Raw genomic sequence first — 24,518 nt, forward strand, 5'->3', positions numbered from 1 at the left:
TGCAGGTGAAGAGAGAGACAGAGACAAAGACGCCACAATAGGAGAGAGACTATGAATCTGAATGAGCAGCATGTGGGCCTTCATCATACCACTTTTTTAGCTTCTCTGTAAGTTTAAATTTTCTCACCAGGGTTAGGAGAAAAAACCTTAAGCAATATAAGCTAGACCTATGCCGCAATTCTTCCCTAAGCTGCAAGTCCAAGATACCATCCATCCATTCAGCTGTGAATTGTTCCACTCTCACCCCAGTCTTTTCCTGTGAACAAATTAATATTTATGTGTGAAAGTATTAGTCACTCAGTCGTGTCCGACTCTTTGAGACCCTATGCAGAGTAGCTAGCCAGGCTCCTCTGTCCGTGGAATTCTCCAGGCAAGAATACTGGAGTGAATAACCGTTCCCTCCTCTAGGGGGTCTTCCCAACCTAGGACTCGTCTCCTAGACATGAGTCTCCTCCGCTGCAGGCAGATTCTTTATTATCTGAGCCGCTAGGGAAGCCCTGATGTATGTGTACCTCCTTCCAAAGGTCACTTACACGCAGAGACAGGGAGTTACCCTGGGGAAACAGCTCTTACTTACCAGCACATTTTTCAGTTTGACATCACGGTGGACAAGCCCCTGGCTGTGCAGGAAGCGGATTCCCTCCACAACATCTAGGGCTATCTGCAAACGGGTCTCCAGGGCCAGCCCAGCCTTGGGGAGACAAAAGGGTTTACATGTCACCAAGAGGACGACTCCTCAACCCAACTCGCTTATACCAACCAGGAGTTCCTCTGTGAGGTACTGAGAAGGCTGTGCACACTAGGGCACACGAGCAGAGAAGTGGATAAAAACAAGGGAAGAGGAAGACAGCCAGGAGAGGAAAACAAAGGGAAAGCAAGGAAAGGCAAGCTGCAAGGGCCAGAGCAAGTCTCCTGGAGGCAGCACTGAGGCAGCTGGATGAGCCCCACAGGTGCCCAGGAGAGCCACGACCAGACACCTGAAGGCATGGGCTCATCTCTAACCTGAATAAACTCTACAACTGCCAGAGACGCAGAGGGAGCATGTCCAGGACTCTCAGGCAGGTTTCCTTCTGTTGCTTTGTAGGCCTGGTTAGTCCAGGTTTGGTTTTATGGATTCAAATGCCAGAGTCATTCATGTTACGTCCAGCAAGGTTCCAAGTTAGGGTCTTCTGAATTCTGGAGAGTGTTATATCACTTATCCAGAAGCCCATACATGGTTCTCTAACCCACTTATGGAAAAGCACCTCAAGGTGCTGAGCCTAACTCCCCTGAAATGAAGAAGGGAAGCCATTTGGAGAGTCCTTTTCTTCATTTGGTTGGTTTCTCATGGCTCCTGCAAGCATTTCTGAAGATTCTTCTGTCTTACTTCTGAAAGCTTCCATATAAACTGGGAAAAGAGGCACCTATCAGAAGAAACCTACCAGACACTCTGGGGTTAGCTTTTCTAGCTCCAGTGTAGAGGACAAACAAAAGAAACCGCCCTATTTCCCTGCTGGGGGCTGTTTTAGATGAGGGGAACTCAGCACTCAACTGAGAACATTTTTACCTTCGTTCGAAATCTTTTGCTTCTCACTGTCTACAAGGGAATTTGAATTTTATGGAATTCTTAACAGTTTTGGTCTTCTATAATTTGTTCCCAGCACTTCTTTGCATATCGTTTCCCCTCTATTCCCCAAATGAACCACCTGCTCCAACACAGTCATAGTGTCCTTCACATATCCTGGGCACCAGCCTATTTCTTCCCCTGGTATAACTTCTTCTTTCCAGCAGCATCTGCCCAAATTTTATCCACCAGGGTATTATCAAACCCAAACGCCACCTGTTCATGAAATGATCACTGACTACAATTTTTTTTAAAGTCCTGGCCAAAATATATATATATATTTTTTTTTTCAAATTATATGTTTTTTGATATCCTCTTATGTTGCTTAATACAAGGCCTTGTACAAAATAACCACTAATAAATATTTGTTGACAAAAAAACTGGTTTAATTCACAGAGAACAAAAAAAAGAAAGAATAGTAGAGTTATAGGAAGCTTTTCTGCTTCTCTGTGTAGTCTAGATTTTTACTATTACCACAATAGGTAAAAACAGTGTATTGCAATATTCTAGATATAAAATGGGGCCAAAAATCAACTTCTGAGACATTTTTTAGGGTTTTGGAACTGAAGGTAATAAAGTTTGATTACTCTAAAAATGTCTTATGAGAGCTAGAGGCTCTGAATCAGGAAGAAGGGATGAAAGGCCAGAAAGGAGCCCGTGAACCTGGCTGCCAGCTGGCCACCCCTGTTGGCCCTCACCTTCAGTCCCGTGTAGAGGTCCCGGTGCAGCCGCTCCATGATGAGCAGCACGGCGATGCTGGAGCCACCGCCGTAGCTGTAGTCAATGACGGAGCCATGCAGATCCACCAAGCGCTCGTGCTTTGGCAGAGACCTGGTGAGGAGCAGAGAGGCCTGGGCTAGAGCACTTAGGTAATACCCTCGAGTAGCACGTCACCACGGGGGACCATGCTTAGTCCAGGCCCAGAGTAATGGCCCTCAGGACAGACAGGGCAAAGAGAATGGCCTCTCTAACAAGGACAGAGAATTATAGAATCTGAAATGGGACAGGCCTTGAGGACTAAGGAAGAAAGGCAAATATAAGGATGTATCTAAGAATTAGGATCGGGGCAAAGGGCAGGGAAAGGAGTAGAGGCCTTGAAGAGAGCACGTTTCTGGACCTGACACCGAAATACTGGCCTACAACACTGTGAGACATGGAATGGAGAGAGAGGGCACACTGTATCTCTTGGTACAACATTTATACAAGGTTTCTAGGTTCTTCTCTAGAAGAACTGTTCCCCACAAAGCTGACTGAGACCAGAACTTACCTCATGTAGTGGAACTCCAAAGCTAGGTCATTCCAGTGCTTCTCATCTGGAGGGACAACCGACTTGAGGGCACAAGGGAAGTGCCCCCCCCAGTTGTCACACAGGTACACCACGCCATACTGGCCCCGGCCCAGCTCCTGCCCCAGTTTAGGTTTACCTGTAAGGGACAGAGATAAGGCAGGAAGGATGTGAACTTGCTGGGCAACTGACTCTTAAGATTCTCAGACACGGACCTGCTTAGAAGCAGGAAGTCATAACTATGTCGGGGGAGAAATGGGGATGTTTTGTAAACCAGTAGTAACCTAACTGCTTTAATTTAAATAAACTGCGGTTGTGTTATCTGAACTATATAAACAGCAGGACCAAGCAGACTTCATCAGAAACTCAAAAATAGTAGATGTTTAGACAGCTTTGCAAGCTTTAGACAGTGGGATTCTTCGAGGTTGGGCCTGAGGATGTTAGGTATTCAGAAGCCTCCTCCCATTTCCTAGGGAAAAAGTAAGGACTCACGATGCAGTAAGACATCCTGTAAAGAACGGCTTTCCAGCGAAAGGCGTGCCAGGCGGGGAGCATGATCTTTCCGAACCTTCAGCCATAGATCTTCAGTTTTCTCCAACCGGCCTGAGTGGCCAGCTTCCAGCTGGGACAGAAAAAGAAGAAAGAAATATGGCTTATCAGGCCCCCAGCCTTGGCTTCCTTGCCTATTATAGAGATAACAATATCTACCTCATGAGGGTAACTGTGAGAATTAAGTAAGATGCATGTAACGCAACTCAGGGGTTGGCAGGTAGTGAGCACTCATTAAGTAATAATATTTTCCTCCTGGATGTATAATCACATCTACCCACCCTCCCCTCCACAAACATGTATACATATGCACCTGCACACACCCACACACACCCTAAAGGTGCAAGCAAATGCCGCATAATTGCAAACTACTATGAAAGCTGGGGGCTTCCCGGGTGGTTCAGACAGTAAAGAATCTGCCTGTGGTGCAGGAGACCTGGGTTTGATCCCCGGGTTGGGAAGATCCTCTGAAGGAGGGCATGGCAACCCACTCCAGTGTTCTTGCCTGGAGAATCCCCACGGAGCCTGGCAAGCTGCAGTCCACGGGGCTGCAAAGAGTCGGATGTGACTGAGTGACTAAGCACACACATGGAAGCTGGAATGCCATCCCTTTTTGTCCCTCATTCCTAAAATACTATATAAACTCGTATAAAATTCCTACCCCTTGATTTTCATTCCTCACTCAGTGAAGTGAGGAGAAATTAACTGCATTTCTCCGTTCTCTCTAGAGTTAGAAGAACATCCACACGAAACGTTTATCGATGAAACACCCTGTAACTGAGTATTATCCTCTAACACAACAGAAAGAAAATACACTGACGATTTTTAAACAATTACATAGAGGGCAGTAGATAAAGCACTCCACAGCGGATGAGGCGCCTCTCTGCTTGATCCGGCTGCATCGCCCTTCCTAAGACTCACCTGCCGCAAGGAAGCTGCAAAGGCCTCGTGAGAACTGTTGAGCCGAGTCCTGAACTGGCTGCAAATGCTTTTGGCCAGCTTGGAGGCACTGAGGCTCTCGATGGCTTCCTGGGCCACCTTCCTCTTCCACTCCAGTGTGATGGCAGGCGGGCTCACCCAAGTGATGCGCTGGATGATCTGTCAGGACGGGGTAGTGAGAACACCGAGGGGTGGAGACAGGGACCACTAGAACCCCTTCCTCGCTGGATTACCCATTCAGCAGACCGGGATCTTAAGACAAGGGCTGTATGAGGTTCAACACCCCTCTCCAATTTCACCTACCACAAAATTGGGGCTCAGTCCAATGGAAAGCATCAAAGAACATTAGGCTTGGAATGCATGTTCATGAATCCTCAATACATTCACAATGTACTGGGGGTGCCTGATAAATCCCTTTCTAAAGTCACCAAATAATTCAAAATAAGAACCAGACTGAATACCAGAAAATACATCATACTCAAGGTCTTTGGTAACGAAGCCTGGTTCTGAGAAAACACTTAGGCTGGGAAAAAGAAACATCAAAAAGCTAGAGAAGTAGAGTTTTATGGCTCCATAAAATATAATTTAGATACATCACTTTTAAGAGCTAAAGGGGACACTGTTAGTAATTATTTCAGAACAGGCATAAATCAGAACTTCCCCAGGCAGGAAAATCAGGACAAACGGCCACCTATACTGGCAGATATCAGTTTGTCTAGGACAGATATCCTAGACACTAGTTCCTGCTGGAGCGACGAAACTCTTTCCCTAAAATACCTCTACCTGTTTGATTTGCTCCCATAGCATCCTTGTAACTGAGGACCCTGAGTGAAATGTGACTTCAACATGATAGGCAGCATTTAAGACCTGAAAAAGAAGACACAATAAGAAAGTCAATATATATATGCCCTGAATAAAGTGGCTAATTAAAAATGCAACAAATGATATTTATTTCAAGAACATGGTCCAGTTTCAAGGTTCCCAAATCTACCCCTCAGTGTATGTGCAATCAAGACAGGGTGGTCATCTGTTTTGTGGCCAATGGGACCCCTCTACTTCATCTTCATCATCTTGCTCATTGGCTGAACTGCAACCTGACAGTTCACAAGCACCTCCCACAGACAGTGGTCATGAGACAGGAAAACAAAATTCAAACTGGACTGGCAAAAAGATTGAAAGGGAAATTCTTGGCTAACTTGACGCTGGGCTCGTGGGTGGATTCTGTTTCATGTGTTATCTGTGGCCAGCTCTTAACTACCCTCTGAGTACCTGTTTGAGATAATTACTGGTGATGTGAACTGAGACATCCTGAGACTTCTCCAGGCTCTGCAGACACCGTTCCAGGGTTCCAACGAAGCTCTCACGTAGGTAATCCACGGAGCTGATCAGCTTGTTAGCCACTGCTTGATTAAGCCGGGAAATGATGAGCTCCTGGATCTGTCGGATGCAGCATTTGATCTCTCTGGTGCCCACTGGTTCTCCATTCTCAGGGACAATGACATCTATGGAGGCACAGCAAAAAGCTAGTTGGTTGTGAGGGGAATGGGCAGGTACACTGAATAAAGTTGGACCCAAGGAGCTAGCATGCTGACGGCTACAAAACACACATGGCTGACTACCTCTGACTCTCAGCATGAGGGGCCACGCAATCCTCAGCCCTCTGAGGTGTCTACGAGTCCTGAAGGAGCACCTGTGCACAGAACGAACCTGCTGATCTGCCAGCTCTTGCATCACATTTACAGAAGGGGAGGAAGTGTTTTACGTATCTGATCTAATTTAACCCTAACAACAACGTCAGAAGGGTATCACTGGTTACATTTGATAAGTCAGGAAAAAGCCTCAAAAAGAGAATAAACTGGGCACTGGGAGGGGATGGTAGAGTTAGGGAATAATATACCTAGCGTTTGAACACAAAGCTGATGAATTCCAAAGCCTCTAATCTTTGTAATATTTCACACTTCCTAGCATATTAATGAGAAAAATACGAGTGTCAAGAATTCAATTCTAATCAATTACTAGAGAAATAAAAAGTAAAACTGGAACGCTGTTATTGCCTCAAGGATACACAGTGTGTATCCTTGCATTGGAAGTGCAGAGTCTGAACGTCTGGGCCGCCAGGGAGGTCCTCATGCTGAGGTTCTGGAGCTGGTTCCCAGGAAGATGGTAACCTCAGTAACAGGGAATAGGTAAAGCAGCAGTAAGTGTGGAAATTATGAGTGTGAGCTCAGGAATCAGACCATCTAGACTCAAGTTCTGCCTCCGCTACTTAGTATCTGTGTGACCTTGAGCAAATTCCTGAAGCTATCTGAGTCTTAATTCCCTTGTTTAGAAAATGGCAATAAGCGGAACCCACCTATGGAGGCTGTTCTACTATGTTAAGAACTATGGATGGAAGTTTGTGACATTGTACAGAAGGCAGTGATCAAGCCCATCCCCAAGAAAAAGAAATGCAAAAAGGCAAAATGGTTGTCTGAGGAGGCCTTACAAACAGCTGAGAAGAGAAGAGAAGCAAAAGGCAAAGGAGAAATGGAAAGATATACCCATCTGAATGCAGAGTTCCAAAAACAGCAGGAGAGATAAGAAAGCCTTCCTCAGTGATCAATGAAAAGAAATGAGGAAAACAACAGAATGGGAAAGACTAGAGATTTCTTCAAGAAAATCAGAGCTACCAAGGGAACCTTTCATACAAAGATGGGCACAATAAAGGACAGAAATGGTATGGACCTAACAGAAGCAGAAGATATTAAGAAGACGTGGCAAGAATACACAGAAGAACTATTCAAAAAAGATCTTCATGACCCAGATAACCATAATGGTGTGATCACTCACCTAGAGCCAGACATCCTGGAGTGCGAAGTCAAGTGGGCCTTAGGAAGCATCGCTACGAACAAAGCTAGAGGAGCTGATGGAATTCCAATTGAGCTCTTTCAAATCTTTAAAGATGATGCTGTGAAAGTGCTGCACTCAATATGCCAGCAAATTTGGAAAACTCAGCAGTGGCCACAGGACTGGAAAAGGTCTGTTTTCATTCCAATCCCAAAGAAAGGCAATGCCAAAGAATGCTCAAACTATCGCACAACTGCACTCATCTCACACCTAGCAAAGCAACGCTCAAAACTCTGTAAGCCAGGCTTCAACAGTACATGAACTGAGAACTTCCAGATGTTCAAGCTGGATTTAAAAAGGCAGAGGAACCAGAGATCTAATTGCCAACATCCTTTGGATCATAGAGAAGGCAAGACAATTCCAGAAAAACAGCTACTTCTGCTTTATTGATTACGCCAAAGCCTTTGACTGTGTGGATCACAACAAACTGTGGAAAATTCTTCAAGAGATGGGAATACCAGACCACCTTACCAGCTCCTGAGAAATCTGTATACAGGTCAAGAAGCAACAGTTAGAATTGGACATGAAACAATGGACTGGTTTCAAATTGGGGAAGGAGTACATCAACGCTGTATATTGTTACCCTATTTATTTAACTTATATGCAGGGTACATAATGAGAAATACCAGGCTGGATGAAGCACAAGCTAGAATCAAGACTGCCAGGAAAAATATCAATAACCTCAGATATGCACATGACATCACCCTTATGACAGAAAGTAAAGAGGAACTAAAGAGCCTCTTGATGAAAGTGAAAGAGGAGAGTGAAAAAGTTGGCTTAAAGCTCAACATTCAAAAAACTAAGATGATGACATCCAGTCCCATCACTTCATGGCAAATAGATGGGGAAACAATGGCAACAGTGACAGACTTTATTTTTTAGACTCCAAAATCACTGCAGATGGTGACTGCAGCCATGAAATTAAAAGACGCTTACTCCTTGGAAAAAAGTTATGACCAACCTAGATAGTATATTCAAAAGCAGAGACATTACTTTGTCGGCAAGGCCTATCTAGTCAAAGCTATGTTTTTTTTTCAGTAGTCATGTATGGATGTGAGAGCTGGACTATAAAGAAAGCTTAGCATCAAAGAATTGATGCTTTTGAACTGTGGTACAAGAGAATATTCTTGAGAGTCCCTTGGACTGCAAGGAGATCCAACCAGTCAATCCTAAAGGAAATCAGTCCTGAATATTCACTGGAGGACTGATGCTGAAGCTGAAACTCCAATACTTTGACCACTTGATGTGAAGAGCTGACTCACTGGAAATGACCCTGATGCTGGGAAAGACTGAAGGCAGGAGGAGAAGGGGATGACAGAGGATGAGATGGTTGGATGGCATCACTGACTCAATGCACATGAGTTTGAGAAAACTCCAGGAGCTGGTGCTGGACAGGGAGGCCTGGTGTGCTGTAGTCCATGGGGTCAAAAAGAATTGGACATGACTGAGCAACTGAACTGAACTGAGAGCTAATGTTCACGCAGGAGTCACTACACAAAGTCAGTAGCACCCAGACCTCAGATACCAAAAGACATGACTAAGCAATTGGCCCAGTTTTGTTAACAGTTATTCATGAAGGATAGGAATGCTGGAAAAGTGGAAACTGCTCCTTTGGGAAATCCTTCTGAGTTAGGTCTCAGGAGCACCCTGAAAAGAAAACGAGACCATGACACACAAAAGAGACCCAGCAAAGCAGCAAGGGCCGTGACAAAGGAGTCAGGGTGAGAGCGTGACTCAGCGACATCCTTCAAGCAGCTCTCCTCCAGTCTTAAGAAGGCAAGGGGATACAAATGAGAACTGGAGACCAAAGAGCAGTATTGGGATGAGTTTATCAAATAGGAAGGAATGACGGCAGATTTTTCCAAGAAGGCCTCTCAGAACGAGAGGCCAACCTCACTCAATGATTTCAGGTAGGCTGCTGCTAATGGGCCCCATCAGGGTAGGTTCCTTTGGGCTTCAGAATTGACGTACTCTACGCCAGCTGGAAAGGGCTCGAGGATGCCCCAGTTCCTGCATCCTACCAAGCTCTCTCTAGGACCCACCTTTGAACTCCATGTTGGCGGCATCATCCAGAAGTTCCTCCTTCATGGTGTTAAGAGTCTCAACGATCATGTCCTTCATCTCCTCTTGCTTCCGGTTGGCAATATTCATCAGTGATTCGTACAGCTCATTCTCCTTTCTCCGAGTGTACTCCAGACGTTTGGGCGTGATCTGCAGGTCCCGCTGCATGTCAAAAGCCTGGTTAATGAAGATGTCGAGGCAGCGGCAGTGCACCAGGTTCAGGGCCTTGGCTGCGTCCACCAGGCGAGTCTGCAGCACCTGGTGAGAAAACGCGTTCAAGAGTCTCAGCTTCTCGCTGTGCTCCACCAACATGCTCTGAGCTCTGGCGTCCTGGCCGGGGGCCCCACAGTTACAGTGGCCGCTGCTCAGATAGCCCAGGTCAGTCAGCTGGCGATGAAGTGGCGACCTTTCACTCTCCATTTTTTCAGTGGAGGAGTCGATTATCTCTGAGCCCAGCTTCGGCACTTTGAAAAAGAATATGGGAAAGGAGAAATACTTTCGGATTTCCTGAAGCTCTTGCTCATCCCTCTCAGAGAGTTCATCTTTGTGGAGTGCATAGGTTATCACAGGCAAGAAATCATTCACCAAGTCACCCAGAACATCCACTGTGGGCCGGAGGCCTTGGCACGGTGCTACCACAATGTCCACTTCCTGGAAGGGGAACGGGGTCATATCAGCACTTCAGGCTCAGAACCAGTCCTTGCCTCCCCAGAGTCCCACACAGACCAAAATGCAGATCTATGATGGGGCAACTGGGCTTCAGTATATGCCCCAATCACTTGTCCCCCTCCTTCCTCGGTTACCAACATTCCCTGGTGCCACCTAAGCAGGCAGGCACTCATCAAGAGACAGTGAAAAAACAAGTAAGTAGAAAGGATGGCAGTCCTTTCAGCCATTTTAGATTAAAAAAGAACCTGGAGTCCCTTTTGTTGCTTTGGAAACTCCCGCTGATTCCCTCTGATGAAGAAAGAACTCTTAGACTGGGAGTGGATCTGCCTGGAACATTCCTCCCCCTCTTTCTAAACTGACTCATCCTCAACTTTCTAACTCCCATGCATCCTTTAAATCTCAGTGTATACAGTGTCATACCCTTCTGGAGTCTTTCCTAATAAGAAATCCGTATTAGGGGAGTACTCGCTACTTCTCCTTCTCTTAATAGTCAATACACTTATATACTTATAATTCATTTATTTAAAAACAAGTTTTTTTTTTTTTTTTTTTTTTTTTTCCCAATTAGCCTATAAACTCTTCCAAGAGAGGGAACATGTCTATCTTTTTGACTCCTGTAATTTCAGTGCCTGGTATAGAGTAAGTCCTTAATACTGCTGAATCAATCAATCAAGCAGCAAACTAAAGGTTAGATCTGTCAAACATTACCACCCTACCTTAAGAGTTGGCAAACATCCCAAGGTCTCAGCCATCTAGGTCTCAGGAACACCTTTATGCTCATGATCACTTGGTCTGGCAGAGACTACGGTCTGCCTACTCAATATCTAACTTCTGCATCATCGGGAAGGCAATGTCTTTTATGAGGGGCAGCCAATAGTAGGTAGGACAAAAGACACTCTGCAAGTGAGTGCACGCTCTGGCCCTGCCCTTCCTGCCTGGAGCGCAGGTCTGAGGACAGAGCAGCAGTGGCCCTCCTACAGCCCTGGGCAATCCTGAGAGGGGAAGCCAGCCCTGAGGACGAGGAAGCAAAAAGAGACTGGGAGCTTGGATCTCTGATGACTACAGAGCTGCCACACCAGCTTTCAAACTGCCTAGCTTTGGACTTATGTAAGGGAAAAATATATTAACCTCTGTCTTGCTTAAGCAAACCCCTATTTTTCTGATTGTTACCTATATTTGAACCCAATCATCTCTGATACCCCCAACTCCTAAACAGGTCATTTCCCTAGCTAGTGGTTTTTGCTTATCATTCTACTTCTTCACTAAGGATCTCGACTCACGTAAGAGCATACATTTCCATCCATATGGGAATATGGAGGGAAATAAATTTTGCTCCTCTAAACCTCTGAAATTGCCTACTTTGCCTGGCACTCCAGACCTAAGCATTGATCTGGAGACTCATGCCTACATTACCCCTGCGGGCACACCAACTCTGAAGTTGCAGACTCAAAATCAATCCTTTGCAGAATTCTAAAATGTTTTAAAGAGTTTTCCTTTTTGAGCTCCTTCTCTAGACAATGGAGAAGGGCTGGGAAATGCCAGCTTATTGTTTCTTGTACTGTGTGTAAGTGTGTGTGTGTGTGTGTGTGTGTGTGTGTGTGTGTGCCTGTACTAAAGGACAGAGAGTGAGAGACAGCAAGCTCTTATTTCCACTAAAGTACAAAGGCCTCACCTTTTTCCTCAACAAAGAATTCATAAATTTTATTCTCAGGTAGGCCACAGAACTTTCATTTGGCTGGCCACTTTGAACTCCCTAAAAGTGCATTTAGCATCTCATCATTTGTAATTTGAGCAAACACTGTATAAATCTACTTGCTTTCTAGCCAAGCCTAGGTCAAGAAGAAATCTGCTATTCACCTGTGCCTCAAACTGCATGGAATGTTTTCTGATTGGAAGACTAATCTGACACTCACTCTGCTATTCGGAACAAGCCCCCTTTCACTGCCCTGAGTCACAGTGCTGGAGTATGAATCGCTTCACGAGGCACGCTCAAAAAAGAGGGTACGTAAGGACATTTAAGGTCCAAAGTATAGCATGCAATCACTTAAATGCCAACATTCTAATTACATTTAGTAATTACAGACTAGAAGAGAATTTCAAGAAATGAAGTTATAACAAGATAATTATAGGTGACAGTGGCTTTTAAAAATTTTGTTAAATGGCTTCTGTCTTAAATATATCTTTTTAAAGATATAAATCAATCAAACTTATTAGAGAACTATTAAGAGAAAAAAGTCGAAATATTCAAACCAAAGTAAGTATTGTTTAGAAAGTTTTCAGGAAGAATTTTGCTGCTTGTTTATTTGATGGATTTTCTTAAAATTTTAAAGTAAATTTCCAGGTTTTTCTCAAAGGACCATGTTATGTGTGCAACAGAACTTGGCAGCCAAAGCTGCCAAGTTCACCTGTAGAACCAATATCCTTTGTAAAGGAGAGCTGACTTTATTTGCTCACAAATGCAAATCCATTTTTGAAAAAAAAAAAAAAAAAAGAATTCAGTGGATTCAGTGGATAGAGAAGATGTGGTGTATATATGTATATACACACACACACACACACACACACACACACACACACACACCCTACACCTCCATGGTGGTTCAGATGGTAAAAAAATCTGTCTGCAGTGTAGGAGGACCCGGGTTCAATCCATGGGACCAGCAGATCCCCTGGAGAAGGGAATGGCTACCCACGCCAGTATTCTTGCCTGGATAATTACATGGACAGAGGAATCTGGTGGGCTACAGCTTATGGGGTTACAGAGTTGGATGACTGAGCAACTAATACTTTCACTATAAAATACACATACATACACACACACACACACACACACACACACAATGGAATACTACTCAGCCATAAAAATAATGTAATGTGCCCATTTGCACACGGATGGACCTGGAGGGCACTGTGCCAAGGGAAACGGACACAGAAAGACACACACTGCATGATCTCACGCACAAGTGGCATCCAAGAAATAAAACAAGCTGGTGATTATAACAAAAAGGAAACAGACACAAAGGCACAGACAAAAAACTAGTGGTTACCAGTGTGGACAAGGAAGGAGAGATGGGAAAGATTGGGGTCAGGGATTATGAGGTACAAACTTCTGTGTATAAAATAAATAAGCTTCAGGGAATATAGGCCATATTTTATAATAACTATAAATGAAATACAACCTTTAAAAATTGTGAACCACTACGTTTTCTACCTGTAACTTATATAATACTATACGTCAGCTATACATCAAGCTTTAAAAATTCCCCTAAAATGAACTCTGATGGTAGACACTGCCTGGTGCATTGGCACCTAGAAAGAAGGTATCTACTCCTAAATGTATCTTGTATAAACAAAAACGGCTAGAAAACAAGTACCGTGCTCTCTCTCCTCCATTCCCCAGTTAATTAATTTGTTTAGTCAGTCTCATTGTTCTGACTATCTTGACTGTTGAAAGACAGGCAAAAAGAGCTGCTGGCTGAGACCCTGGCAGCAGTACAAACTAGACTGGAATGTGATACGTGATTCTGCAACACTCACGGCAGAGGGATGACTCATGCCTGACGGTTATAAACAAAAAGGGAAGCCGCACTGTCTCCTGGAGACAGGGAGTGAAAAAAAATTCACAGAGAGGATGAGCCCTGTTCTTGGCCCACATATTACGGCCACCTGAGAGGGAAGACTGACCTCAGACTATTTCATGGAAGGCTGTACTCCTTCCTGGCACTTAGAACAGTGTTTGCACTTACTGAACGTTCAATAAATAAATGTGCAATAACTGGATGAATGAATGATGCCTTTACTATTTGCTCAAAACCATTTTCAATCATCATATGTAAAACTGTCTATTTTTTAATCCATATCTCACACATTTATCTGGAACTGCTGTTTGCGTCTACTCCAAGAATGAAGCAGTGAGGAAGCTCTGAAATCAGTCAAGGAAGAAGAATCCAGGGAATCAGAAGAGTATGCCATAATTGCCATCTTAAGTCACAGAAAATTCCTAACGAGATATCTCTTTTATAATATAGCTGCACAAATCTGTGGAATCTACAGAAGCTGATATATTACCATCAATTCTCTTGGCAAGATTAAGAGAATGTAATAAAAAAGCAAACTGCTACTCTGCAAACACCAGGATTTTCCTCTTTGGTTGTTTTTTTTTAATACAAAATGACACTATCGTAAGTGCCAAGAAGAAATGGTTCAGTCACTGAAGCCTGACCACTTCCTAAGAATACTGGCTCTGACTGGTGAGGACTCTTTCCCAATGGCTCACAGCACACTACACCCTCAGCGAGAGCTACGGACCGTCATCTTAACCAACAGTTCAAGCAGAAGACAATCACACACTCAGATCGGTCATGAATGTCTTTGTTTTGTCTACAGTTCTGCAACCTCATTCCATCACACAGAAAAGCAGCACGTAACTATATGGTCCTACCCCTCGCTTAACAACTGACACATCCCGGACTCCAGGCCCTTTCTCCACGTTCCATCGACCATCACCATCAACTCTCCTCCCATGTCCACTCTCACAGAACAATAGGAAGTTTTCCCCATTTTACACGGGGCTGATTCTTCCTCATTTGTGTACAGTTCTTTGAAATCACTATCACTCTTAAATGCCAATTATATAGCATTGTATAAGCATGTAAATTGTATACATGTATTCAAGGCAAATACATCCCTCCGCGGTGTTGCAAAGAGTCAGACACCACTGAGCACACACAGTCCATGCATGCCCCCTCTTCCTGTTACACTGTAGAAAACACCCTGACTCTTGAACACTCTCCAGTGGGGAGCTGTGGCTGAGCTGCTTTCTAGAATATAACAGGCCACAAGCAGCTGTGCCAACCCAGGGCTTCACCCCAGCAGTCAGCATAAAATGGATACTAGCTCATATCCTTAGCCAGTAAAAGTAGGGAGTGGTAACTCACAGACCAGAACAAGACTTGAGGAAACCCATAATCCCAACCAAAGCCCTCAACTAGCCACAGGAACATGAGGCCACCGTGCTAAAAGCGGAAGTGTGGTACAACCCCACACACATCAAAGCAGAGGCGTTAGGTCTGCATCTCAGCTCACAAGCACGGAGCCTTAAGGATCAAAACCATCTGATTTCACATTGTGATGAACCAGACACCACACAAGCTGACAGGGAGGTACTGGACAGCCTCCATGCATTCTACTGTGCGGATATTCAAACATCCAGGGACCCACAGATACAGAATTGGGAGTGTGAATTCTCTGACCATTTATTAGGCTCTCACCATTCACTAGACTCATCCAGAAAGCCAACAGAAGAATGGAGAAGAGAGAAAGAAGCGTCTGAACAAAGGTAAAAGTTACCTTTTAACTTTATAACTTTAACTTCTGTATTTTATAACACCTCTCTCTTCTTTAATTTTATGACAACAGCACTTCGTAATAATTATGAAGAACTTTGCTCCTAAATGGAGCACAATAACAAGTCCAACTAAGCAGGAACCAGAAGGGCTGAAGTTTCCCAGTGGAAGGATTCCGGTATGGATGGCTGTCAGGGAACAGATGGGTGTCTGAGAGAGGAGGAAACCCTCCTCTCAGTCCATTCAAAGGGAGGCTCGGTAAGGGCCAGACACTGTGCTAGCTGCTTTACACCTAGCCTCTCATGGAAGCCTCACACCAGCCCTAAAACACACGGATTACTACTTCTGTTTTACAAATGGGGGGTTAGCACCGCAGTCACACAGTTAAGGAGCCAAGCCGGGCTGTAAATTCAGGCTCCTCTGACTACAAAGCCTCAGTTGCTGTGTATGAACAGCGACTGAGGCCCACTGTGCCAGGAATTGTCTGGCTTGGTGTTAGGGAAGTTCTGAGAGAAGAATGAAGGATGGACAAGACGATTTCAGGGACTCTAACAGTCCTAGCTTTCTGTGTTAAAAGTATATCTTGGCTGCAAGTAAAAACCCCTGCTCTGCTCAAAAAAGGAAGATTAAGACCATAATCTCTGCCAGATTTTCTCCCAAAGAGTTAAACTTGGAAGGCCAAAAGCGAACAAGTGGTGGTGAATTGAAAAATGGCCCTTTAAGCTAGTCTTTTTAAGAGGGATCAAGGCTACTAGAGCAAGCATAGGGATTTTAAAAGGAATCGTGCCTCTAAAGCATACATATCCTTAATAGGAAAATTAACCTACAGTAAGTATTACCAGGTTTGTTAGCAAAGAGCAATGTATTGGTTGTATTTCAGTATGTATGTTAGAGTGTGTGAGAGGAAAGGCAGAGAGATGTTGAATTCAAAGAACACAGAATTACTGCCAGAGGGAACTTATATTCAGCATTTGCCTGAACTTCCCATATCCTTTTTTAACACGTTACTTTTAGTTCCCCTTTCTTTTTGCCCCATAAAATAATGGTTTCTTTATTTTAATGTATATTTTTAGAATAGTATTCTTTATTTCTCTTACACATATTACTCCAACTTTGTTCTTTTTCCCTTGGAAATGGCCATCTTTGACCTAATTCATATACTCTCTTTTCCAAAACTATCTGCTTACCATCAGATAAAAGACTATCACCCAAACTTCTTTCATATGTTTACCTTTCAATCGAGATACGTTCCAGAGAAGACATGGTATCTAGCTTAAAAGTAAGTAACACTTAACAAATTTAGTTTCATGAGGCACCAAAACAAATGCCAAAAATTAAACAAAAATTGAAAGAAGACAGTTTTCTAGCAACAATGTTTAATAAATTTGAGGGTTTACATTTTGCATAAACTTGTTGTTTTTACTTTGATTTGGGGTTGTGAAAGTATTAACTGCTGAGAAATTAAAAAAAAAACAAAAAAACAAAAAACAGTGTCTGTATGGATCAATGGGACAGAACAGAGAGCTTAGAAACAGACCCACACACCTATGGTCAATTAATCTCCAACAAAGGAAGCAAGATATACAATGGAGAAAGACTGTCTCTTCAGCAAAGTAGTGTCCGGAAAGCTCATGAGTCAGTATCCCAAGGCAATAGAAATAAAAGCAAAAATAAACAAATGGGACCTAATCAAACCTATAAGCTTTTCCACAGCAAAATGAAAATCATCATCAATATGAATAATCAATAATCAAAATGAAAAGACAATATACAGACTGAGAGAAAATATTTGCAAATGATGTGACTGACAAGGGTTTAATTTCCAGAATACACATACAGCTCACATAACTCAATAACCAAAAAACAAATGACCCAATCAAAAAATGAGAGGACCTAAATACAGGTTTCTCCAAAGAAGACATACAGATGGCCAACAGACACATGAAAAGATGCTCAACGTCACTAATTATTAGAGAAGCGCAAATCACAACTAGAAGGAGGTGACAGAGGAACGGATAAAGAAGATGTGGTCCACACACACAACGGACCATCACTCGCCATAAGCAAGAGCGACAGGATGCCATCTGCAGCAACACGGGCGGACCCAGAGACTGTCGCACTGAGTGAGGTCAGGCAGGCGGGGAGGGACGGACCCCATATATACTGCTTATGCGTGGATCTAAACAAAAATGGTACAAATAAACTTATTCACAGAACAGAAATGGAGCCACAGATGTAGAAACCAAATTTAGGATTGTCAGAGAGGAGAAGAGGGGGAGGGATAAACTGAGAGACTGTGACCGACACACACACACACTGCTACACGTGAGAGCGACAGCTAATGAGGACCTGCTACTGCAGCGCAGGAGCTCAACCCGACACTCTGCAAGGCCCTATATGGGGAAAGAATCCGACAAAGGATGGCTATACGTCTGACTGATTCACTCTGCTGTACTCCGAAACTCACACCTGATACATCACCTATATGCCAATAAATTTTTTTAAAAAAATAGATCACAACAGCAGAATAAAACTACAGAGAGGTACCATCACACATCAGTCAGAAGGGCCATCATTAAAAACTCTACAAATTAACAAATGGTGAACAGGGTGTGGAGAAGCCTCCCACACTGTTGGTAAGAATGTAAATTAATATAGCCACTATGGAGAACAGTATGGAAGTTCCTTAAAAAACCAAAAATAGAGTTGCCCTATGATTCAGCAGTCCCACTGCTGGGCATATGTCCAGAGAAAACTATGATTTGAGAAGACACAGGCACGCAGGCACCCTAACGTTTCAGCAGCACTATTTACAACAGCCAGGACATGGGAGGCGCCCAAGCGCCCAGCCACAGAGGAATGGGTGAGGAAGGCGGGGCGCACATCCACAGTGCGCACTGCTCCTCAGCCTGGAAGAGCACGGGGCAGTGCCCTCTGCAGCAGCCTGGACGGAGCCAGAGAGCATCGCACCAAGGGAAATGAACGAGAAAGAGAGACGCCCTATGGTGTCACTCGTATGCAGAATCTAAGACATGATACAGATAAACTTGTTTATGAAACATAAGCAGACTCACAGACAAAGGAAACAAACTTCTGGTCACCAAAGAGGAAAGTGGGTGAGGAGGAATAAACTAAGTAAGAGCCTGGGATTAGCAGATGCAAACTACTATATATAAAACAGAGAAACAAGAGGCTTCTACTGTATAGCACCGAGAACTACACTCCACATCCTGCAGAAAACCATAATGGAAAAGAGTTTGAAAAAGAACATATATACAGACGTACACACACACACATACATACACATATATAAGACTGAATCACTTTGCTGTACAACACTGTAAATCAACTAAAAAATTATATACCAAATAAAACAACTTTTAATTTTGAAAGATTAAAAAGTAAAAATATCAATGTCACCATGAAATGACAAATAGATTACTTCCACTGATGGCTACTGAGGGTTATAAAGAGAAAGTTTAACTATTTCAACTCATTAGAGTTCAAAGCAGCAAAGAAAAAAATAAGCTTACTGCAAGTCATTAGGCCTTTCTTGGAAACATCAGTGTACTTAAGCCCCCGGAAACAGCCCTTCCCAGACATCGCCAGGAGCCGGTCACCACGACGGTGTGACAGCCCCGCGGCCATGGGACACGCGGGTTTGTCCGCAGGGCCAGAAAACACCTGGGAGGGTAAACAGGCTAAGAGCAGAGCGCTGACGGCTGCGAAACAGCCATCGGAGATGAAATCCACCGTCAGGCTGCAGGAATCCCATCTCAGGCTGAGGAAGGTTAACCACCTCCAATTCTTTTTATTCCTTTTCTTATAGGTGTTCACAGGGGAAAACACATCTAGACTCACATGCATCAGACTGAGGCGATCCTAAGGCAGACGACCGTGTGCCACTGGACTTGTGAATGGAACAAAAAAGAAAAGCAGGTGAGGTATACACCAGAAAGGGGGTGAAGGTTAGGGTGGGGAAGCATGTACACAAAGGCAAAACTAGTGAACATGCGGAATGGTGAAATGTACGGCCAGCTGGAAAATGACCATGTTTTAACACTAAATGAGGTTTCAGGAACTAATGGCTTGACAGTATTTCTCTATTGTTGAATTATGAACTGAGAATCTCAGGGGACCCAGAGCTAAAAAACTGGGAATACTGCAGTATTCCATGTGGGTACCACGTGGTATGGGGTCCATGTGAGTTGCCTTACTCTGGAACAAACTGAAAATGGCTAATTTATGAGGACTTTCAAGTAACATATTAGAAGAATGACCATTGTGTAAGAGGGTGAGGGAAATTCTGCTTTAGTAATTTGACAGTTAAAAATGAACATCAGATTTCCCCTAATTCAATCTTGGTTTCCTTTAGCTAAATGTTTCCTTTCTTTACGACCCCTTTTAGGAACCAAATTGAAGGGCTGTTTAGAGCTAATTCTCTGGTTCTAAATATAACTGGAGCTAAAAAAAAAAGATATTTCTCACTGTCAAGAAAAATCTTCAAGGTAGCTTAGGAAATGTTCCCAGCAGTAAGCCAATGGAGACAGGAGTCTGACGACAGAGGCAGGGCAGAGCCTGAGCGCCACAGAGGCTGAGGCCCCTCTGAGGCTCACCATCAAGGGAGTCTAAAGTTAGAAATGTGGGGGTCCGTGGCTGTTTCCACATCAAAATCTGCTGTATAAAGCAGATCCAAAGAAACATTACTATAGAAGCCTCACAAACCACATGAAACAGAACATGGGAGGCTAGAAAATTCTTCAAGAAAAGAGAAGGATATTTCTCATGAAAGAGAATCAATACATATTTCAACCGTGCAGAGAGAAAACTGATTAGGTATCTTAACTTCCCTCCCAGCCAAGCAGCCTTCTTAATTGTTAACTCAGCTTGAGTGCTTACTATATATACACGGGGGTTTCCCTGGTGGCTCAGTGGTAAAGAATCTGCCAGCCAATGCAGGAGATGGGGCTGCAGTCTCTGGGTCGGGAAGATCCCCTGGAGAAGGAAATGGGAGCTCACTCCAGTATTCCTGCCTGGGAGATTCCACGGACAAAGGAGCCTCGCGGACTATAGTCCACGGGGTCCCAGAGTCGGACACAACTGAACGACTTAACAACAATGTATTCCTTGAGCGTCGCTGGGAACTCTCACTAGTAAGACGTGCTCATGGCTTCCCTGGTGGCTCAGATGGTAAAAGATCTGCCTGCAGTGCAGGAGACCAGGGTTCGATCCCTGGGTTGGGAAGATCCCCTGGAGAAGGAAATGGCAGCCCACTCCAGTATTCTTGCCTTGAGAACCTCATGGGCAGAGGAGCCTTGCAGGCTACAATCTATGGGGTCGCAGAGTCAGACATGACTGAGCAACGAACACATGCGTGCGCACACACACACTACTTGGGAAATAGCTCTCACTTTCTTTTCCGTGACTTTATCAGCTCAGCTCATGGGACAAAAGTAAATGAGCATTAAAAATCAAAACCAACAAAATGAAGGGACACAGAGAAATCAATCAAATAATGCAACTGTCCTACAGATGGCTTTGTTCACATTCTAAGACTGTTTTTAAAATGCAAGAACAGGAAAAATCACTACCCAACCAAGAGCAGTCATTTCAGCTATTTAACAGTGTTTTTTAAGCTGTAGGTCAGAATACATTGTCAGATCATCAATTTAGTGGGTTGCTATCATTTTTCAAAAAAATGAAGTCAAATAGAATAGAGAAGAAAATATCAGTTGTTTTGCAAGAAGTAAAAGTACTGTTTCATGAAACTTTATTCCAAATGCACACACGTATATATGTTATGGGTCCTAATAATAAATTGCTATTTCTGAGCATGAATTAAAATCTAAAAAAGTTGGAAAACCACTGAGCTCTTGGAAACTGAAGTAACTAGACCAGAACAGAATACTATAGAGAGAATGTGCTTGGATCATACACCTATAAAGCTTATGAGTCAACTGAGCAGGCTCAGTCAATCAACAAGGATCAGTCAGAGTCATCCGAGAACTCTCGCATTGTCCTGGAGCTAAGAAGTGCACGCTCTCAGTCTAAACACAGAGGAAAGCCACCAGTGAAACTGAGCTGAGAGAAAATGCCGGCTTGTATACTAAATCTCTCAAGCATTTATTGAGATAAAAGATAACTGGACTCTGGAAAGAAACGAGATGACAGTTTCTACTTCCAGAGAGTCATAAGCCAAAGCCACAGAGGCCTCACTCACTGACTGAGAGACCCAGCCTTCCAGAGCAGGAGCAGGTGGAGCGAAGAGGAGACTGCTCTCCAAGTCCTGCCAGACAAGCCCCTCCCTCCTGGCACAGCTGATCAAGGTGACGACCTCTCTGCTCTGAGCGTGTCTGCTTCTTCTACTCCTGCCAGCTCCTGATCCCTGACACAGGCGCCTTCTCTGCCCAGCCCCATTCTCCTGACACGTTCACATGCTGTGCCTGTCACCTTTTGGTCTAGTAAGATAGTCTAGTCCTGGCTATACAGTAGCAAAGGAAGCCCTGCACAAGAGACAGGTCCTTCCTAGGTAGAGATATAACACCAGGCAGATAAAATTATCTTTTAGGAAATGCCACAAGACCTGGGTCCTCTTCGGGAGTTTACTTCAAGAGAGAAACAGACATATTCTTCAGGTGATAGGATCTCCATACCTCTTTATTTGAGCCAGATCTGTCCTCGTGTTCTGAAGACCCTTAGAAAGTAGGAGACATGACCTGTCTCACTTAGCAAATGATGGCAGATCTAAGGAAAAACTCAGAAGTTGTTCACTTGTTCTCAGCTCTGTAAGAACATCAATCATACGATTGTTCCTTTTAGAAAGGGATGGCTAGAGATAATTCTAGCCATGCCTTCCTGTAAGAAATGAAAAAGGATTGCTAACCCTGACCCTCTTTCTGTAAAGGCAGGCTGAGATATAAGTATCACATTCTTCAGTTTTAGGAAGGGATTAGACAAGCTGCCCAGGGCTTTGCAGCACAGTAGAGGCAGGGATGGACACTGCTACAGCCTTGTCTGGTTTTCAGCTTCCTAGATCACGTTCCTTTGACTCTATCTGCTGATGCTCCGAGCCCACAGTACACACTGCCAAACTACTTTCTGAGAAAGCTCAGGTACAATGAAAGCTGGTGCCTACGAGTGCACCCGTGTAAGGACGAGACCGGTACCTGTAAGAGAGCATGGCGCATCGTCACCTCCAGTTCGGCTAGAACGCGGGCAGCGTCCTCACTGTCCTCCCGGGCCTCCAGGTCCTCCTCAGGGACGGTCTCCCAGTCGCCCTGGTGAGCAGCCAGCGTGTGCACTAGTTCATACTGGTCAGGGAGCGCCAGGCTGACCCGAGTCTGAGTCCCATAGGTGAAGCGGAGGCGCCGAAGCTTACAGTTCTCACCGCCCAGCTTGTTGGTGGGAAGCACCTGCACCCCCAAGAGCAGGTTCAACAGCTGGCACTTGACATTACAGTCCTGGCCGAGGATCAAGACGCAGGGCAGGCAGTCCACCATCTGCTGGAGGCGCTTCTCTTCCTTGGGTGGGAAGGAAATGCAGCTCAGCGGGCCTGGGCGGGGATGGGGGTAGAAGGAGTAGAGAGAAGAGTGAGGAGGGGCAGACAGAGACTAACACAGAGATCCCATTAGATGTCAGCCTCCTAGAAAAGAAACTTCTAGGGAGCTCTTGGTGGAAGGAGACACCAGAAAAACATCCCAGTCAGGAAAAGTTTCTCAAATATCACACAGGAGTCCCCTCTCTAGCTCGCCCCCAGAGCAGTTCTTTCTTTCTAGAAAGGTGGCAGTGGCCTAATCTCCCCTTCCTGACCCAGTTTCAATCAGTGGAGGGACAGCCTAAGGAGTTTACAAAGACTCAATCAAAAGACATTAGCTTGACAAAACCAGAGAAGACTATGCTGCTGGGACATGAGTCCAAGGACTGAATACGTGCATTAATGCTCTGACGCGTACGACTCTTTGTGACATCATGGACTGCAGCTTGTCAGGCTCCTCATCCATGGAATTTTCCAGGCAAGAATACCAGAGTGGGTCGCCATTTCCTACTCCAGGAGATCTTTCCAACCCAGGGATAGAACCCTCATCTCCTGTGTCTCTTGCATTGAGAGGGTGATTCTTCACCACCGCGCTATCTCGGAAGCCTGCAAGGACTGAACACAAATCAAAATAAAAACCTTCCTTGTGGCACAAAACCTAATACTTGAACACAGAAAGGTTCTTTAAAATGACTACCACGTGCAGTTTTAGTTTATTTTCCTTACCTATATACTAAATGTGTGCAGTCTTTTAACACACATACACTGAAATAAAATGTTATTCGAGTGTGCATAAGCATAGAATCTTTTCTGGTTCATCTCTATGATAGCTGGTAACAGCATCCCAGCTGCCAAGTCATTTGTTTTCTTAAAACACTGAATGCTTAATTAAGATCAATATCTCTAAACAAATCATATTCTTTCAGTTTATGGAAGACAAGACCCCGAGTAAGACAAAGGGGAAAAGACTAGCTGTTAGGATAAATCCAAGCAAATCAGGAAGATTTGATCTATCTCAGAAATATCCTTTCAGGATACACTCATGTATACTGCAAGCTTCCACAAAACAGATCAAATAATACTCAAGAGAAAACAAAAGGCTTCCTAAAGTATGAGAACTTCTATTTGGGAAAAGGAACCAGAAATTTGTTGACTGGAACTCTCCGATTCCGAACTCAATCACTCCCCAACCTGGTCAGTGACAGTGCCTGCCCAAGTCTAAGATTCAGGCAACCTCGTGTTTGCTCAGAAAGGCACAGACACACAGTCCTTAGGCTGTTAAAAAGCCGATCTGTATTTGAAGCCAAATACATACATCTTCATTAAAATTTAGGGCGGCACCAACTGAAACAGTATTTGCTTTAGTCATTTAACCATGAGCTGCATTAAACCGTTCATAAGCTATTTATTCTGTTTATGCAATTGAAGCGAGAGAGGCCAGACTCATTTAAAAGGCTGTCCTGCTTCTGCCTGCCTCTACCTGCATGCGTCCCTTCAGTCGTGTCCAACTCTGTACAACCCTGTGGACTGCAGCCCACCAGGCTCCTCTGTCCACGGGATTCTCCAGGCAAGAACACTGGAGGGGGCTGCCATGCCCTCATCCAGGGGATCTTCCTAACCCAGGCATCGAACCCAGGTCTCCCACAT

General features: G+C 44.2%; 1 protein-coding gene across 4 annotated transcripts in view; it reads right to left on the reverse strand.

Annotated features, from left to right (window-relative positions):
• The window catches only part of DSTYK (dual serine/threonine and tyrosine protein kinase), a 52,968-nt gene that overhangs the window by 8,091 nt on the left and 20,359 nt on the right, over positions 1 to 24,518 (reverse strand). For 2 of the 4 annotated variants that reach the window (XM_018060043.1, XM_018060044.1), the window contains 9 exons: positions 22,504 to 23,486; positions 9,305 to 9,974; positions 5,646 to 5,878; positions 5,160 to 5,243; positions 4,359 to 4,535; positions 3,381 to 3,510; positions 2,871 to 3,027; positions 2,302 to 2,434; positions 578 to 691 (listed from right to left, as the gene is read on the reverse strand). In XM_018060043.1, coding sequence (XP_017915532.1) covers positions 578 to 691; positions 2,302 to 2,434; positions 2,871 to 3,027; positions 3,381 to 3,510; positions 4,359 to 4,535; positions 5,160 to 5,243; positions 5,646 to 5,878; positions 9,305 to 9,974; positions 22,504 to 22,836 — 2,031 coding nt within the window. In that variant the 5' untranslated portion in view covers positions 22,837 to 23,486. The remainder of the gene's footprint in view (positions 1 to 577; positions 692 to 2,301; positions 2,435 to 2,870; positions 3,028 to 3,380; positions 3,511 to 4,358; positions 4,536 to 5,159; positions 5,244 to 5,645; positions 5,879 to 9,304; positions 9,975 to 22,503; positions 23,487 to 24,518) is intronic. The other 2 variants (XM_018060045.1, XM_018060042.1) reach the window with 2 other exon arrangements.

This window comes from Capra hircus, chromosome 16 (assembly GCF_001704415.2).
Source record: "Capra hircus breed San Clemente chromosome 16, ASM170441v1, whole genome shotgun sequence".
NCBI classification, from domain to species: Eukaryota; Metazoa; Chordata; class Mammalia; order Artiodactyla; family Bovidae; genus Capra; species Capra hircus.